Here is an 18688-nt window from a genome sequence, read left to right on the forward strand (position 1 = left end):
CAAGCAAATGCCTTTTTTTCTTTCATATATTTATTGATCTACCACACTGACAGACACATGTTTAACCAACGCATATGTTTGTTTTTCATGTAATCTTCTTATCTTAAGGACATTACATTGACATACAGGCCTACCTCAAACTGACATCCAGTGTAAGTATCACTGTTAGAGTGGAGGCAAAAATAAGCATTGAGGAACAGATTTATGACATGCAACCAAAAAAAGCTGTATCATATCTGGAGTAATCTTTGCCAATACAATTGGTATCAGAAAGAATAACATAATTGTTTCAATTATTGTTCATATTTGTATTTTTATTGTACTCCTATTCAATATACATATGCAACGATACATCGTCTCAGAGAGATTCTTGATGATGAAGAAAGTAGTTGTCCTATAAACATGTCATAATAAATGTAGTATGATCTGCAATTGGGAAAAAACAATATAAGCGGGATTCATCGCATTTAGCAGAATTGGAAGACGACATCAGAATATATTTCCACCAGCAACCGCATTGAAGTATCCATAACCATAAGAGTCTCTCTGATTCTGATAAGTCAGAGGCATTCACACAGGTCCCTATCGGTGGACTCTAGCTCCCCCTGTAGGTACTGTAGGAGAACCGACTGAGAAGCAGAGGTATATGAAACTTATCCACTGGGTTTCTTATGGTGAAGACAATCTGTAACAAGAAATAAACGGAAATTACATTGATGCCAATCATTCTCAAAATCCACGAGGACATACTGTAAAGCTCGATCAATTATTTGCAATTAATATGATTATAGTTATTTAAATGTCGTAGCACAACCACATGAGAGGTTTTTACCTCGACGTATGGATAAAAGCTTTCTTCACCGAGACAGCCCCAGTACCTATCTGTGTCAAAGTGCAATTTATACACCCCAGGAGTAAACAGTTCCCTGGTAGTGAGACCGGGGCACCGTCCGTCAGAATTAGTTATCCTGTAGGGAAATACATAATTTAGTCGGTTAGGGCCTACTGCTGCTGTGCAATGCCGCTCCTGAATGGACTGAGGCCTTTGTTCTTGAGATGTTACCCTGTGGTAATCAGATTCCAGGCAGCAGCAGAAGAGTCCTGTTTATAAAGCAGGATGGTCATGTTGGACCCTGGGACCCCCATCGCAGTGTTCAGCACATGCGTAGTCAGGGGACTGCCAGGTTGTGCCATTGCTCCACACTAAAACAAACAAGGGACACTAGTTTGGACACTTAAATGATCAGACTATAACTACATCAAGGCTTATAAACCAACCAAATTGCCTATAAGCAAGTATTTTAACGTAATAACGAGTAAGCCTACATATTAAAAAAATGCGTGTACGCAATTCAACCCATGCACACGCCACACTTCGTATTTCTCAGTGGAACAGTTAGGAATCAAATGGGTTCCCCGTAGGGTGACCAGACGTCCTCTTTAGCCCGGACATGTCTTATTTTTGAGACACTTTAAAAGAAAAAAGTGTCCGGTCAGAATTTCACAATTTTAATTTCAATTTTATTAAAGCCTCATACATGTTCACATTATATTTGCGTTGCGTTCCTCTGGGTCGTTCACAAACTAGTTAGGCTACGCCCATAGTTCCACAATCAGTTCTGTTCGCTTTGCATTGGTGGAAGTGGGTAGCGGGAGTGGTTAAGTAGAGCCTTCAGATTGGACGGCTTGACTTTAGAGTTACCGTCATGTTTTGTATTTATTTTTTTTACCATTATTGTTTTAGGGACAAACATTAACACATTTCTCCTACAGGGGATAGATAAAGTTATATCTATTGAACAGAAATAAACACTTGGTCTGTCATACTTTACACACTTTACCACAGCATTGGCCTACTGAATGCCACAGATATTTTAAGCTTTGGACTGAATGCCAAAATCCATGTTTTCGCACGTTTGCAACGTTTAAAAGTTCAGGGAAAAGTATATGCCTCTACTGTTGTTGCTTAGGCCAATATCCCTTTGAGGCAGTGGTGTTTCTAAATATTAGTGTTAAGGGCCAATAATGCTTACTATCATACATTAGTCGCCATATCTGTGGACACATGTGCAGTCACATAGTAGCACTACGCAACGATCCATAGGCCTACTACTAAAAATGTGTGGTACTCAGCGTAGTAGAACTATGAGCACTTCCTTATATCAGAAAATAATTAATAAAAATAAAATAATAATTGTGCTTTCAGTTTAATAAAAGCCAGGACTTTTCCGGGCTAAATGGGTTAACTTCCCACGTCCGTCTGAACTGTAGGCCCTACTGTACTCCCAACCCACCTCCAACTAACTGGCTTGCATGCCAAAGGAATGCCTCACGAATGATCTTTCAGTTAACCAGGCATAATAACAATGCTTACCGGATTTGCAGCCACAATGTGACTAGATAAGTTGTGCAGTCTCCGATCAGCGCTCATTTGCACAAATTTAGCTCACGTCAAACCCGCGGAACTGTCTTATCCGAGAGTTGATGGTTCATTTACAACCATTTAGTTTCGGGTCACTAGTGTGCTCTCACGAGTTTGCACTGTGTACGAGCTGAGCATGTCATCCAATGGCCACGCCGCTTACCTCCTCTTCAAACAACACAATTTTGCGGTTGTGCAAGATCTCAAAGTACGAGTTATTGATTGGTTGGGTAGAAAATGTATATGTTTGAGTTACAAGTTTTAAACAACTCCTGCTTCAGGCATCTAGTCGATTCTCCATCTACCAGGTGTCTCTATTCTAAATAAATCGCATAGCCTTCAGTATATATTTAACTGGGCCTTTATGTCAAAACTAACCTAATAGTGCCAGCAAAGTAAAACAAATATAAATATATTACACAGGAAGTCATTTTTATGACTGCTCTAAATTAATTGAATAGGTCGTTTTCCATCGATGACAGCTCAGGGCCTCTGCATCCAGCAAACCACCCCTCCATATATATTGAGCATTCGCTGATACTTAATGTCTAGCGTTCAAGCCACCAATGAAATAAATGAAACGGCGTCAATGGTTAATAGTTTATTTTACCAAGGAACAATACAATTGCTTTTTTCATATTTTGAATACACTGTCCTCCATTGCTGTGCTTACCCCCACCCCACTTTAAAACGATATTTGATGTGCTGATCATCCCGTGTATTTGCCAATATACCATTTACAATTATCTCCACACCTGAACACCAACGTTGATATTTCAAACTATATTTATCCATATGTCACAATTTGTTTCAATGTACATATTGCTAAAAAAAAAACATGCTATATTATGTAACTTGATGTACTTATCCTTAATTTGCCTTCATAAGTGTTCGGTATTGCACAAATGTGGAAAGGTTTTTTGTTTTAATAATTAGCAAAGAAAACATGTTGGTCTGATGATCTTAGTGATAGCTGCTCTACCCCCCCAACCAACACCCCCCAAATACAGAAAAAACAACAACGCTTTTTTCTATTTCATTTAGTGTGGCCATTCTACGGTAAGACCCAGTACAAAACACAGGTATTTTGACGTCAGTCTGAAAATACCTTTAAGTACTGGTCTATTGAGTGTTTCCTGTGTGTCCGAACACTCACAACACGTGTTACATCTTGATAATTACAATAGAGCATAATGACTTAAAAAAGAGAGAACAAATAAAAACAAACTCCCAAAGCAAACGAGAACACAGCCGAGGGGGTCGGAGGGACGGGTGAAGGGGACGGGGACACACAGGGTAGGGTTTGCCCGGAGTGGAAGAGATAATGATATATATATTCAAAGACCTTGAAGCAGGGCTGACAAAGGTGGAAACGAGGGCCTGGTGTTACTATGAGCCATCTGACGTCAGCAACATGACAGCAAGCAGAAGATGTGATTGTTGTCGTTTAATCACCTTCAAACCAATCTCGCGATTCATTCAATATTCAATATGTATGGAGAGAAACACTATTCTAGGTTTTTAGAGTAAAACGCACGGTCAAAAAGGTGACCGTGAGTGATGGGTCTAGGGGGGGAAGGGGGATGGGGGGGGGGTGAAGGTTGTGTGTGAAGGTATGTGGTGTACTTGCACATCCTCTTTTTTATAATAGATTTATCACAGCGAGGAACAGAGGAAAGGAGACAGGTTTAACGGGACTATGGGGCTGCACCATAAGAACTTAGTATATTAGGTACGAGAGAGAAGACACTTCCTGGGTGCGTTCTGCTCCGGTTCCGTGTGGTGCACTGGGGAGGCGGGGCCTGTGATGGGGGCGGGGAGGGGGGGGGGGGCGATGGATGGCAGGATGGCGGTTCTTGCTTCCGGTGTGTTTGGCACACTTGTCTTTCGCTCCAGTCTCACATGTCCTCCTCAAGGTCAGAGCTGTGATTGCTTATCTGTTTTGGGGGGGAGAGACAGAGAGACAGACAGGCATACCATGAGGCAGGCAGGCAGGAAGGTTAGACAGACACACACAGCAATTTATTATTACAAGCATTGGATGATATTAAATCCCTCCGCTTCTCCAAATGTGATTCACAATGGAGAAGATTAACTACTTTGCAACGATTATTTTCCTCATTATTTACTGTCCTATTTTCACCAATTCATATTTTATAGAACTATTGGAAATCACACAGACAAAGACACACACAGACACTCAGAAGTATATCACGCAGGAACCGGAGATCCTCATATCCCAAATGCCTCCAGAATCTTATTATTCAAGTTTAAGTGTTAGTTTCTCTTCCGTGATCTTGAACTTTGTAGTCCATGCCATTTTACTGTGGTTACCGAAAAAAAAAGGTAATTTAGAAGAAATCTGGTGGAGAATACAATGCTTTGCCCGTCTCCCCCATCCAGATTGTTCTACGTTGTCTCCAAACTCAAGTCCCCAAACAAAGGGCCTTTTGGGGGTCCCTTGGCCGTCCCCACGAGGAGACCCCTACGGAGAGAGGTGTGTGTGGAGCTCTGTCTGGCCAGCGGTCGATGTGTCCGAGAGAGAGTTAAACTTCTCGCTCACTTATAGTATAACGTCGCAATCCATAGACAACATCGCTCCTTTCAACCCTCACACTCAACGAAGGCTACTCGCTTAAAGAAAGGCCTCACACGACGGCGTTGATGGTAGCCAGGGGCATAACGACTCCCGCGCCAGCCGACATCTCTCAGCCCAAAATCGACTCCTGTAAGTTTGAATTCAACCTGAACCAGGGGGGTAAATTCCACTTTAAGGTGACTGATAATCTGGGGCCCTATGGTGCATGTCCTCCCCTCTCTCTCCCATACCTTCCTATCCAACTCTATGATCATAAAGCATGAACATATAATGATAATCCGTCCCTTTTGCCTTCCATGGGTCCCTGAATCAGCAGCCCAGAGGCAGCCCCTGCAGTGTGGAGGCGGGTTTACCGAGTGGTGCTCGTCGTCGGTGGCCTCCCCCAGCTCGGGGCTCTCTCTCTGGACTCTATGGCGGGAGCTAGGGGGAGACAGAGGGGGGAGGGACTGCTCTGGGCTGCTGGCGGAGGGAGGGTACGGGGAGCCGGCCGGACTGTCCTCCCTCAATGGAGACCCTGCAGCGACAAGAGCACACACACTGTTGGTGAGGTCTGAATGGCACAAACACACACACTGTTGGTGAGGTCTGAAGAGCACAAACACACAAACACTGTTGGTGAGGTCTGAATGGCACAAACACACACACACTGTTGGTGAGGTCTGAAGAGCACAAACACACAAACACTGTTGGTGAGGTCTGAATGGCACAAACACACACGATGTTGGTGAGGTCTGAAGAGCACACACGCTGTTGGTGAGGTCTGACGAGCGCACACACACACACACACACACACACACACACACACACACACACACACACACACACACACACACACACACACACACACACACACACACACACACACACACACACACACACACACACACACACACACACTGTTGACTGCATAAGGGGGTATATATTTTAGGTAATAAATTGTGTTACTTTTATCAATGGACCTCATGCTACATGGTACATGAAGAAGTGTTGACGGTCCCAAACAGAGGTTGCGTGCATGCTATGCGTAGGCTGATTCGCAATCGCGTCCAGACAAATCAGATTGGCCAATACACATTGAAGGCCAATACACATTGGCCAATACACTATAAGTCGCGGTTTTTTTGTAGTTTGGCTTGCCCTGCGACTTATATTTCGAAGCGACTTGTATGCCAAAATTGTGCGTACATAATCTTCGGACGCAAGATGGCACCGTCATTCATTAGGCCTACAACTGAACGCTGCAAGCCTACTGCACCACCGAATAAATTATATTCTCGTCGTCATCGTCCTCAATGTTCCCCGGTTCAACCAAAGCTACCCCAGCCTTAGCTGCAATGTTGTGCAACATAGCTGTCACACATATCACAGCGCATGACTTGGCCAGCGAAAACTGGAGCCCTCCGCGCTCAGGTTTAGGACCGCGGCGCTTACGCGTCCGGTGGAATCCCGGTGTCACTGAATTCGGTATACTCTCAGAACTACGAGTGGGACCGACACACCTATATTGCTATTGCAATTTTATTCAGTCTCTCCAGACTAAACGTTCTTGTTTAAATGTTTAAAAATAAATGCGACTTATACACCGATGCGACGTATATATGTTTTTTTCCTCGTCATGGAGCATTTTTTGACTGATGCGACTAATACTCGGGAGCGACGTATAGTCCGGAAAATACGGTATATATATATATATATATGTTATTATTTTATTTTTTTATTCCGATTATTAACTCATCTGAATCGAGACGGAATCGTTCTACACAGAATCGCGATGCATCAAGGAATCGATAATTTTTCCCACCCCTAACACACACAGACACACACACACACACACACACACGCAGTCATGATTAGTGATCGACCGATATATCGGTCGATCGTCAATTTTATGTGTATCGTATCGGCCGATATTTTTTTCAGTATCGGACGATATATATATTTTTTATTATATTTTCTTTTTGCCGTGATTTACAGACAGTTCAATAAATGTTATTTTATTTAAATTGAGACATTGTAACATTTGTTAGCATCATCATTGTGTCATTTTTATGATGTCAATTGAGGGATGCTTAGCCTGGAAATCCAGACCCACATCTAGAAAGCTGTAGGGTCTGGCAACGAGCAATAAAAATGGCCCAACTCGAGGGGCGGCACCAAGCATGCATTTGAAAATTTCACTGGATAACACGCATTGGATAACACTACGACCAATCAGAAGAATACAAGGGGTGACGTATCCAGACCAGTGGAGCTAACCAATAGATAAGACTCTTGCCGCATCCGGTCGGTAAAACAGCAACGCTTTTGGCCCGCCTATATTGATACATCGATGTGATTCATTAATGTTCTGGGCCAGGGGAGGCCCAGAATATAGACGTGTATATTGCTCGTTCCGAGAGTGACTCGCTGAGCAAATTCAAATTGTGCACTCACGAGAACTCTGGATTTCCAGGGTATTATCGGCTCCAAATAACGGCTCAAGAAAATCGGTATCGGTTAAGGCTGATGAAAAAGAAAAATCTGTATCGGCCCTAGTCATGATGTCTGAAGAGCACACACACACACACACACACACACACACACACACACACACACACACACACACACACACACACACACACACACACACACACACACACACACACACACACACACACACACACAATGTCTGAAGAGCTGGCTCTAAAACAATAGCTCACAGTTCGACCATACGCTCCAACAACGGCACAAACAACAGTTATGGTTCTGAGACGACGTGGAACAGATGCAGTGATGAGTAGAAGGACGCAACGAACAGAGTGATGCTGACGATGGATACGGAGAAGAGATTAAGTGAGACTGTGTGGAAAGAAATGGGGGCTTTAAGGATGAGTTATCAGTTGGTCAAGGACATTCATTCTAGACATTTATTGTAAATGAGAACCCCCCCACCCCCCACACACACACAAAGGAGTGGGCAGATGGTGCAGCAGCTTGCATGTTGTCATTTTAATTGTGATCAGTGTGATTAAGAAAGCCAATAAAAGCAGTTTTGTGATGAAGGCCGATAAATCTATCTGGCTCTCGATTCCTCTCTTGGGACTTTTACTTTCTTAACACAGAGGGTGCCACTTCCACATTGGCCACTTGGGGGCAGCACTAGCTCTTGCCACAGAAGTAAATTGAAGATATATATTTTATACCTTACCATCAAAGGTCCAATTCAAGCCTTGGGTTTAATTTTTGTTTTCAGCAAGCCGGTCGTTTCCACCCCATTGTGCATTCAGCATGTTCCCTGCCTTACCGACAACAAGATAGGAGGACAAATACCCCTATTGACCTTATCAGCAATTTGACGTGCTCAAAAAAAATCCCTGAGCAGAGCAAAATAATTGATTTGTCAGGCAGAGCCGTACAGATTGGTTTCTGGCATTTGAAACAGCAAGTGTGGTGCATTACATATTCCAAGTCCCCGGGAGAACAGATTATCCAGAGTCATTGTGACTGCTGAGGCTTATCACGTAGATTTATGAAGGCCTGATGTCACACAGTCTGGGTTTTGGTGTGTTTTGAGGGGTTGGTTAATAGATTATCTATTTTTCCACTCGCGTTGTCTCTCTGTGTGGGAGACGGCTTCCAGAGTTTCCCAGCGAGCAGCTCACCTTTGTGGTTGTTTTTCTGGGTGTCCATCTTGTCCAGGCTGTCGAGCAGCCCATCAATTTGTGTCTTAATCAGAGTCAGCTCCCGCTTAATCACCTGCAGCTCCTCCATCCTCACTGCGGGGGCAGGGGAGAGTGACACAGACAGGGGGAGAGCGAGGGGGAGAGGGAAGACAGAAAGAGAGAGAGAGAGAGAGAGAGAGGAGATGGAGAAATACAGAGGAGGAGTGGATGGGGAGAGAGGGAGGTTTCACATCAAAACATTGAAAAGATTTCAGAGATTAAAAAGACTAACTGGGAGACACAACCTCTTTATATTGGTTATCTCTACTCCTAGCTTTTGCAGTGTGGATTCATATATCCAAGTTATAACATAGCGGTTACGTTTCTATATGCTTACGTTTACATTTACATTATTAATGTAGTGTACCATCTCCTGCGTGTGCGCTGCTGTTCATCATTATACCTTCGACCTCACTATTAAAGTACGATTTAAGCATTGGTTCAGAATCCAAATCGCTTTTATTTGCCAAATGCATCATTGGACACAAAGGAATTTAACTTGGCATCCAGCGCGTAACACACACCTAGACAGACCGACAGTAAAATGCACATAGGTCTTCTTTCTTTACGTCGCTACACATGCAGCCTAGAGGGAGGATCTTCCCCACGGGTGAAGCAACGTCCTCGGGGGCGCTTGTCTACACACAAACTGCCCCGCACGCGCGTCCGTCCGTCCGTCCGTGCGTCCGTCCATGCGTGCGAGTAGTACTCACGCTTGGCCGGGGTTGAACTAGTGGACTTGGCTCTGGAGAGCTTGGAGTGAGTTCTGTCCCGGCTGCGTCTGTGGCCGGAGGAGTGGGAGGACGAGCGGGGTCTCTTGGCCTGGCTGGGTCCATGGGGGAGCGGGTGCAGGGGGGCGGGCACGCGCTGGTAGTCGTACACCCTACGCAGGACACACACACACACACACAGAGATGGGGTTTTGTTATGAGGTTATGCCTCGTTAAGGTTGCAGTGATACCAAGTAATGCTGCATAGATGCTGTTCTTGGTGCTGGATGTCCTTCTGTAACTCAACACAATATTGATATTCAAAACCAAGCTATTTCTAAACATTGCTGGCTCATAGCACACGCTGGCTACATGACCAAAACAGTGCATGGCTGGGGGTTCCATAAACCAAACCTCTCTTGCACGGATGGGATGCAAACAAAGGATCTAGACATTTGCTTTATTATGAGATTGATGCGCAGGTTGAAAACATGAGGATTAATAATGAAAAACATGTTTGCCATTGGTGCGCGCCTGGTTTCATAAGAATGCCAAATTAATTATAAAAGAAGTAGCCTGCATTATTATGATTATTATCGTCCATAGTATACTACAAAGGGGTATGTTATTTGTCGGAGATGCAAAGCGAAAGTGAAATAATTTTTTATCTGAATCAGACACACACAAGGGCACACAGGCACAAAAACACTATAATTAATAAAAAAAAAAAGAAAAAATTGCCGTGACAGGGTCAGAAGAATAGTAAACACTTAAAGCATTCAGAGCAAGGCAAAGCCTCAACCACGGAATAGATAAGCACACAAATACCCACTACTAGAAAAAAGAGGGAGAGAATATTTGGTCTTCACAGGGATATAAATATGATTATTTAGACAATAGTTATTTCCATTTCCCCCATTTGGTTTTCATCCTAAATGCCACCCGTTCTTCCATGTGGATAGGGTTCTGTTCTTCCCATCTTCCACAATGTAATTGGTTCTGTCAGGGCCAATCAAAGCTTCTGGGTAGTTCCTCGGGCCTCTGTCCACCCAGAAAAGGCACACTGAGTGAGTGAGTGAGTGAAGTTGGGATTGAAAGTGGGTATGATTTTTTCATCACATGGGAAACTAGCGGCGATAGAAAACTACTGCTTGTGAACACAATTATTGTTCAACATTATTTCATTAAATAGATTTATTATGAACTGAGACGAGTCAACTCTGATATCAACTATTGACATTAAAGGGAATAAATATGCTATATAAAATATACCCAAAAATATAGCAGATAGCACTCTCCCTGATAATCACATTGCACCTTATGACACGTGTAATATTAAATAGACTAAATCTGCAATAACTACTATTAATAATACAAATACTTATGTTAAATAATGGAAGGACAAGCAACACAAAGCCTGGTGCTGAAGCCCTGTCTAAATATGTATGTCCATGTACAGTACAGTATAGTGCAGAAAAACTGTAACCCGTTGACCAAACATAACCGTAAGAGCGCATTTAGGAGGAACCAGGAGACCACGAAAATGCACAACGTCTCACGAAAGCCAGTGAACGATCTATACGATCCACCAACTGGCCCCGTCTGGTGTTTGTTTGCCTTGTGGATGTAGTTCATAGAATAGAGTGACTACTGGGGATGGAGACGGATGCTTAGAGACACGCCCACCAATATGGAGGTGAGTGTGTGCGTGCGTATGTTGGTGTGTGTGTACATCGGTGCGTGCGTGTACATTGGTGAGTGTGTGCGTGCGCGTACGTTGGTTTGTGTGTGTACGTTGATGTGTGTGTGCGTGTATAAGTTGGTGTGTGAACGTGCGCGTGCGTTGGCGTGTGTGTGCGCATGTGTGTGCGGCCGTGTGTTCGTGTGTGTGGACGTTGGTGTGTGGGTGGGTGGGCGGCTGGCCATTTGTGTGGACATGCGGGGGCGAGCAGCGCGTGTCCTCTTTCCTAGACAATAATACAAATTCAACATCGCATTCAACTCCTGCCAACTGCATCAGAAAATATTGAACAAGTACTTTGTTCTTTTACTCCTGGCGTCTGTATATATGTATATATATATATATATATATATATATATATATAAAAAAGAAGAAGCAATCTTTTAAAGAACGGCACACGGAGAGACAATGTCTCCCGCCAACTCACAGTCGGCCGTTTGATAGCGGGGATTAAGCGCATTAGCCGGCCATAAACGCGTGAGATTACGGGGGATTTTTACATATTGTAGTGGATGGAGGAGCCGGTCCTTCAGTGACACTGAGGAGTCGGCTCCAAACGTCGCCGCAACAAAGGCTTCCCAGTGGCGGCCAGTGAGAGAGAGGCACTGGAGAGGGCTTAGCAAAGGGTGGACGTGATGCAGTGCGTTTGTGTGTGTGTGTACACACCGCAGAGAGAGATAAACTAGAGAAAGAGATACGGCAGGGGGAAGTGGGTGCGCTTGTGCTTATGAGGGAGAAAGACAGCAGCAGGAAGAGGGGGCGAGGGAGAGTGAGTGAAAGACGGGGAGAGGAAGGGTTTGTCTTTATGGATTAGACCCTGCATGAAAAAGCTTTGTTTTGTCTTGAGCTGTTGCCTGTGTGTTAAGCCACACACACACACACACACACACACACACACACACACACACACACACACACACACACACACACACACACACACACACACACACACACACACACACACACACACACAGCTGAGGGCATAATCATGCAGTGTGTTAAAGGCAAATTGAAAATCACTGGCGTGTTTTCCCCTGAGCACAGACAAAAAAAAAAAATGCAGAGCAAGGAAAAACAAGACCGAAAGCAGGGAACAGATAACAGCAGAAACCCACGGCCACCGGAGCACTGACATATACGAGGACACGGCACGGAAGGCACATCCAATATTGAGATGTGTTTGTGTGTGTTGTGCTTGTGAAACTGCAGACGGAGACGGGCGGGCCGTAAACCTGGAGGTGGTCCAACTCTGAGCCGATTCTTAGTAATTGGAGACTTTTACGAGTTTAGGTCAGACGCCTTACAGAAGAAAACGCAGTGAAGATCACTTAGCATAAATCCATGATGTGCCACATACTGTAGAATATATGTACATTATACAGTTAATGCATCAATAATACAGGCACGTGTTGGTTTTCTATACATAGAAATATAAAACTAACCAGCATGTGCCCATGTTATTGACCACATACTTTATGATGTATACAGTATGTGGTCATAACACTGGCACATGCTATATATATATATATATATATATATATATATATATATATATATATATATATATATATATATATATATATATATAGAGAAAGAGATCAACATGTGCCTGCATTATGGATTGAGTGCATGTGTGTTCTGATGCAGACCAAAGCCTGTCGAGCTGTAACAATGAAGAAAACATTTGCGTCAGGACGGGTCTGCCACAGGCCAACGTGGAGACAAGCGGTGGTGAGCGCTCTTAGCAGCGGTGCACAGCCAACCTGACAGTACCTGTCATAGTAGTCCTCCTGGTAGCTGTCATACTCCACGTCGAAGTCCGTCCTGCTGGCCCCGCGGATCAGGAAGAGAGGGGGCAGGAGAGAGGAGGGGTGAGAGGGATGGAGGGAGAGAGGGGGGAGGAGAGAGAAGGGGTGGGAGGGATGGAGGGAGAGAGGAGAGGTGGAGACGGATGGAGAGAAACAGGACAAGAACAGTCAATCAAAATGCATGGCTGTGTGTGCGCTGGTGTATAGTTTTTTGTGTTGAGTGCATTTTTCCTTTTTAAAGATGTTGTTTGACTGTTTTGTTTGAACATTTACGCATGATTAGTTGTTTCGAATATGTTGGTTGATGATTCAACCGAGACCGAAGGTGTAATAATTGATCGTAGTAAACATATACTAACATTTGATATAATAAAGCCGTAACACAATGGCCGTGTACACGTTTATATATAATGACCTGTTCTGCGTGAATTTATGAAAGCCAACTCGTTTGTACATTAAATATGGCAATGAACATCACTGGGCTGACATTTTGCTATTTGTGTATTAGTGCCTGTCAATTAATAGCAAGAATAATTCACAGCAGTTACTTGGATACAGCCTTCACTTAATGTGCTATAAATGCAACGGCTATAAAGTATTCAACCCCATTTTACACCCTCCACTGTAATTATGTTTATGGGGAGGAATTACATAGACTGGTCAATCTTGGAATATATCCGATCTATCCCATCTCCCCATTATTTTTATTGTAGATCTATATATTTATATAGATGTAAAGATATTCACAATATGCATCAGCACAAACAAGAAATCAGTTGTTACAAAACGTACCGTGCATTGAATATGGTATTACATACATTTCATCAAGGTAAACTACAACGAATACCACACCCGGAGCCATCCTATCAAGTATTCCTAATAATACATAAATCTAAACACTTATTTATTAATTACACACAGGTCAAACACAGCAATGTGAAATACAACCAAACGTCACCAAGAGGATACATCACAATCAATGCATCAGTGTCGGTGACATTAGGGTTTTATCTCATGAAATTTGCTCAAACACGTTCACCCTGCCTGTAATGTGATAATTAGCATATAGCTGAATAGCTTTGGTGATATTACGGGCAATGTGCTCATATTCTTCCCATTATTCCGTCGTCAGTGCTGTGGGCATCATTGCCTTTGATTCCATTACATTAGAGGCAGTCATTGTGTTATGGTGGACTATTAACATTTCTGAACCTTTACAATTTCGACCCCCAACAACTCGTAGTGGTGCAGGTGCTCACTTCAAGTCACGCATTAACAAAACTTTACACGAATGGCATTTGATGAAATGCACGGACGATTTAGCACCGCCGCATTTAGTCTTATTTGACATCACAGTTAATCAAGCTTAAATCTCCACCCCCAAAGTGCGAACACACACACAGACAAAAATTCACAAACACCTGCTCTCGCTTTAATAAATAATGGCCAGCGATCATGTTTAATGCGTAATATTGTGCAACAGCAAAGCGGAGAAGTAATTGATAATGTCCAGGGAAAACAGAACCAATATACTCTAACACAGCAGGCCGTGTACACAACCGTCTAGTCTGCATGTTGACACGAGTTTGATAGATAAAACGACAGCAGATCTCCCGACATGAGCCCTGATGTGTGTTGACAGCTAAGGTTAACGGCCTGTATTTGACTGACTAAATAAAGGCGGCAGAGTGGCACTAATACAGACCATAGGCAGCAGTATGATGTGTCAGACCTCGGCCGCGTTTCTTCCCTAATCCCTGGATGCTAATAATCCTCCTCTGTGGCCCACCGTTCCTATCGCTCCTCTCTTGCTCCCTATTCCTGTCACCGTCTGACACATTGTCTCAGGGCCAGGCCTGCAGTGCAGCAGTTAAAAGAGATATATGCATCCTGGGATTGCACTCTTCCACCATCCCTCAAATGTGGTGCTGCAAACGGCAGACGAGCATCTGCTCTATCTCTCTCTCTCTCTCTCCCTCCCTCTCTCACCAGGACTCACACTGCTTCTCTCCCTCACTGTGTATCTCTCCCTCTCTCCCCCACCCCTAGGATGCTTGCTCTCTCTCTCTCTCTCTCTCTCTCTGTCTGTCTCAGTTGGACTTGTCACCAGGACCCCCTCTATCTCTCTGTATCTCAGCTGGGAGGAGGAGAAGAATCCATCAGCTAGATAGTGTATTTTAAGGGAACATATGTTTATATATTATGTATATGCTGAGAGCTACACGATGTGGTGCGACAGATTGGATGCGAGAAAAAAAACAGACACACACACACACGCACACACTTAGTAGTCAAGGCAACAATGAGACAGAAGAAAAGAAGAAATCACGATTTTGTTAAAGTTATCGAAATCAACAGTTTAAAACTACTCAATAAAAACTATTCTTGAACTGCATTCATTGTCGCCCCACCCCACTGCCCCCCCCCCCCTATTTTCCTCCATCTTTTAATTTCCAGGCTTAAATTTGACTCTGAAGCTTTGTATTTGTCTAGTTGTTATCTGCAACTAACCAGGATTGAAGTTTACAAAAGAGCCAGCCTGTGAAGCCTGTGTGTGTGTGTGTGTGTGTGTGTGTGTGTGTGTGTGTGTGTGTGTGTGTGTGTGTGTGTGTGTGTGTGTGTGTGTGTGTGTGTGTGTGTGTGTGTGTGTGTATACGTGTGTGTATGTGTGGCAGATAGACAGGAGGGTCAGTAAAGGCTAATTAATTTCTCCTCATAATTTCTCAAGTGCCAAAGCAATCCATTAGATATGGCTAGCTATAAATCATCCCACCACACCACAGCTCATTGCAAGAGCCCGCCTGTGTGTGCGTTTGTGAGCGTGTGAGTGTGCGACATTGTAACCGGTATGATATCAAATGAACATTCTTTCTGTATTTCTTTATCTATATTATATTTCTTCATCAATGTGTAAGTGTTAGGTCCTAGGCCTACGTGAATGAAACATTCATGTGTTTGAAAGGTACAATCCGAGGTTAAAGGGAGTGTGATTCTGATAACTACATTGAGCCTCCATGACCCCTTTTACAGCTGGCATTAACATGCGTTTGGGCTAATGGGATATAAATGTGATATGTTCAGGTGTGTGCGCGTGCGTGCGTGCGTGCGTGCGTGCGTGCGTGCGTGCGTGCGTGCGTGCGTGCGTGCGTGCGTGCGTGCGTGCGTGCGTGCGTGCGTGCGTGCGTGCGTGCGTGCGTGCGTGCGTGCGTGCGTGCGTGCGTGCGTGCGTGCGTGCGTGCGTGTGTGTGTGTGTCCTTAATGCATGCAGTGCTAATAAACATGTTTGCTCTCTCGTAGCTCATCACACACACACACCTTATTGATTAAATAGTAAAAAATGTTTCCAAGGGACTTTAACTTTAGCACACAAAGAAAACCTGAATGCATAGACCCAAATGAGAGCATATGCTCGACACTTGGCAGTTGGTTTAGTTGGATTTCAAACTCATCATGCATGGGTAGAATGTCTTTATGTAAAAGCAACCTCCTTTAAAGGAGAAATCCGGTGTAAAATGGATCTGGAATATGATGGAATGTTGGAATGTTCGTTTGGGAGAAATATAGTGCATATAGACGCATTCTTAAATTGGCTGTTTTTAGACGATTCTACCAAAACGCTATAAACTTGGAACGATAGGGGCATGTCTCATGGTATAAGCTAAATCGCTATTTTAAACCACTTACAAGGCTAGAAGTAGCCCGACACTTCTTAGGTAGTATAATAAGGGTTTTAAGATATAAAACGAGTCTTAACATATGATAACCTTGCAAGTGTACAGATTGTTTATTAAAAAGGACATTTTATACACACAATACCATCAGTATTGATAGTATTGTCCCGTCGACGCCATCTTGTCTTTAAGACTCGATAGGTAGATCGGCAAACACAGAGCTTGTGACATCCGTGAACAACACGCAAGGTCTGGGTTCGCCAATCTACTTATCGAGTCTTAAAGACAAGATGGTGCATGTATCCCGACACGCCGTCACTTATTCTATCTCTTCTTGCCTCTCTCTGTTCCACAAATCTTGACACAGTCAGAGCTTATATGCATTTAAATGCATTAAGTGAAAATCCCACCGAAAACAGGGCATACAGGAGCATAGGAGAAGGGTTTTTAGTTGTGTACGTCTGCCTCCCCCTGACCACGGTCAACGTGGGTGGGTGTGGGCTGTGCTAATGTGGACTAACAGCCGTCAGAGGACTGATGATGCCTGATGATGCCTGCGCTGTTGGTTTGAACAGAGGGCTCTCTGGTCCGAGGGCCTGATGAGCACAGCTCCTCAGGCCCAGGGCTGTCAGTAGAAACGGGGACAGAGGGAATGCGTGATTAGGCTTTGGTGACAATGGGGGGGGGGGGGCGGCATTTCTTGATTAACTAACAGGCACCTCTTTTCCCCTCGCTCTCCTCTTTGCCTCCCTTTCTGTTTAGTGGTTGTTCTTTAAAGACATGGCGCATCATGCGCTATTCAATTTAAAGAAGGAATTTCGACGTTCCCACATCCCACGTCGTCGGGATCGCTCCCATTGTTAATAGGTTACCCAGATAACCGAAAAGGATGTGGCTGAAAGCACGGCAGGTAGAAGTACAGCACAGGTTATTAGTGCAAAATAAAAAATAAACGTTTTATCCGTTTCATCTTACATCTCGCATATAAAATGCAAGAAAAGAGAAACACCTCAACAGGCTTGGCTTTGTGGATCCGCCTGAATTAAAGGCAGAGAGTGGGTCTGAGGGGCGACCGAGATAGAGGGAGCATGGAGTGGCAGAGACAGAGGAAGGGGAGGAGGGCGCAGAGGAGAAGATGGGAAATGAAGGACTGCTGCCAAAGGATGAGGCTTCGACACAGCTTGTTCTTCCTCTCAGACACTCTCTCTAGGGAGCGAGAGCCTCCGAGCTAATCTACTCTCTCGCTCTCCCTCTCTCTCCTTTTCATTTAATCACTGTCGCTCTCATTCTCTCTGTCCTATTCACACTGCCCTCCCCTCCCGCCCCCTGCTTGTTCTCCTCTTTTGGTTTAGCGATGCGTACATCAAGCAGCGCAAACACACACACTTACACACACACACACACACACACAGCAGGGGAAATAGGACCGTCTGTCCGCGCCGCACAATCGTAAATGATGAAAATTTGGACACGAAAGAAATGCGTGCTCCGCATGCGCGTAGAGTGCGATAGCCGCTTGTAACCGGTTTGTTAACCACCGATGGCTAACCACCGACTAAACTACTTGTTTTCGCCCGGTTACGAAAACCTTTGCGTGGAAGGCGTCTTCATTACGGCCCGTGACAGAAAGGAGTTTAGACCACTTAAAACACACAGCTCACGCACTTTAAAGATGATTCAATCAATGGCTCCGGGATGGCGCGCGATCGATAACCCATTACCATGTCATTTGGTTTGCAGTCATTGATTACCGTTTGGCTCGCAGACTGCTCTGTAGGCACCTGCTGCTGACCAGAAGATGGAACGGGGGGAAGCGATGGGACTCATAGAAACTCCATAGACGTATTGCATTCGTGTATCAATGTCGAACCACCGATTCAAGGGCAAATGTGTTCAGGAGTCAGAGAAAGGTTATGGAGCCCTCTCTCACCCCCTCTACCCCTCCCCATAATTGGCGTTGATGTCCTGCAGACGACAGACTGACAACACCATGGTTTGACTGCAGCCTGGTGGGGTAGAGAGCACGGTATGTCGGA

At 44.3% G+C, this 18688-nt stretch overlaps 2 protein-coding genes across 5 annotated transcripts in view; both read right to left on the reverse strand.

Moving 5' to 3' along the window:
• Window positions 1-41: 41 nt before the first annotated feature.
• uraha (urate (5-hydroxyiso-) hydrolase a) lies at window positions 42-2562 on the reverse strand. The gene is made up of 4 exons (XM_060071578.1): window positions 2375-2562; window positions 1064-1203; window positions 833-968; window positions 42-685 (listed from the first exon to the last, which is right to left on the reverse strand). Exons 1-4 carry the CDS (start codon window positions 2429-2431, stop codon window positions 596-598), a joined length of 423 nt encoding a protein of 140 aa, XP_059927561.1. The 5' UTR covers window positions 2432-2562; the 3' UTR covers window positions 42-595.
• Window positions 2563-3010: 448 nt separating this feature from the next.
• Window positions 3011-18688, reverse strand: part of LOC132472116 (RNA-binding Raly-like protein) — a 34039-nt gene continuing 18361 nt past the window's right edge. For 2 of the 4 annotated variants that reach the window (XM_060071574.1, XM_060071576.1), the window contains 5 exons: window positions 12947-12997; window positions 9436-9605; window positions 8663-8776; window positions 5375-5535; window positions 3011-4359 (listed from right to left, as the gene is read on the reverse strand). In XM_060071574.1, coding sequence (XP_059927557.1) covers window positions 4321-4359; window positions 5375-5535; window positions 8663-8776; window positions 9436-9605; window positions 12947-12997 — 535 coding nt within the window. In that variant the 3' untranslated portion in view covers window positions 3011-4320. Of the gene's footprint in view, window positions 4360-5374; window positions 5536-8662; window positions 8777-9435; window positions 9606-12946; window positions 13001-18688 lie in introns of all 4 variants that reach the window. The other 2 variants (XM_060071573.1, XM_060071575.1) reach the window with 1 other exon arrangement.

This window comes from Gadus macrocephalus, chromosome 14 (genome assembly GCF_031168955.1).
Source record: "Gadus macrocephalus chromosome 14, ASM3116895v1".
NCBI lineage: Eukaryota > Metazoa > Chordata > Actinopteri > Gadiformes > Gadidae > Gadus > Gadus macrocephalus.

Bases quoted from the DNA above. Each gene is read 5' to 3' on its own strand.
- uraha (XM_060071578.1), bottom strand. From the start codon at position 2,431: ATGAGCGCTGATCGGAGACTGCACAACTTATCTAGTCACATTGTGGCT. The intron at 969-1,063 runs GTAACATCTCAA...ATTTCCCTACAG, and splicing joins TGGAATCTGATTACCACAGG to GATAACTAATTCTGACGGAC. The intron at 686-832 runs GTAAAAACCTCT...TTCTTGTTACAG, and splicing joins GCTTTTATCCATACGTCGAG to ATTGTCTTCACCATAAGAAA.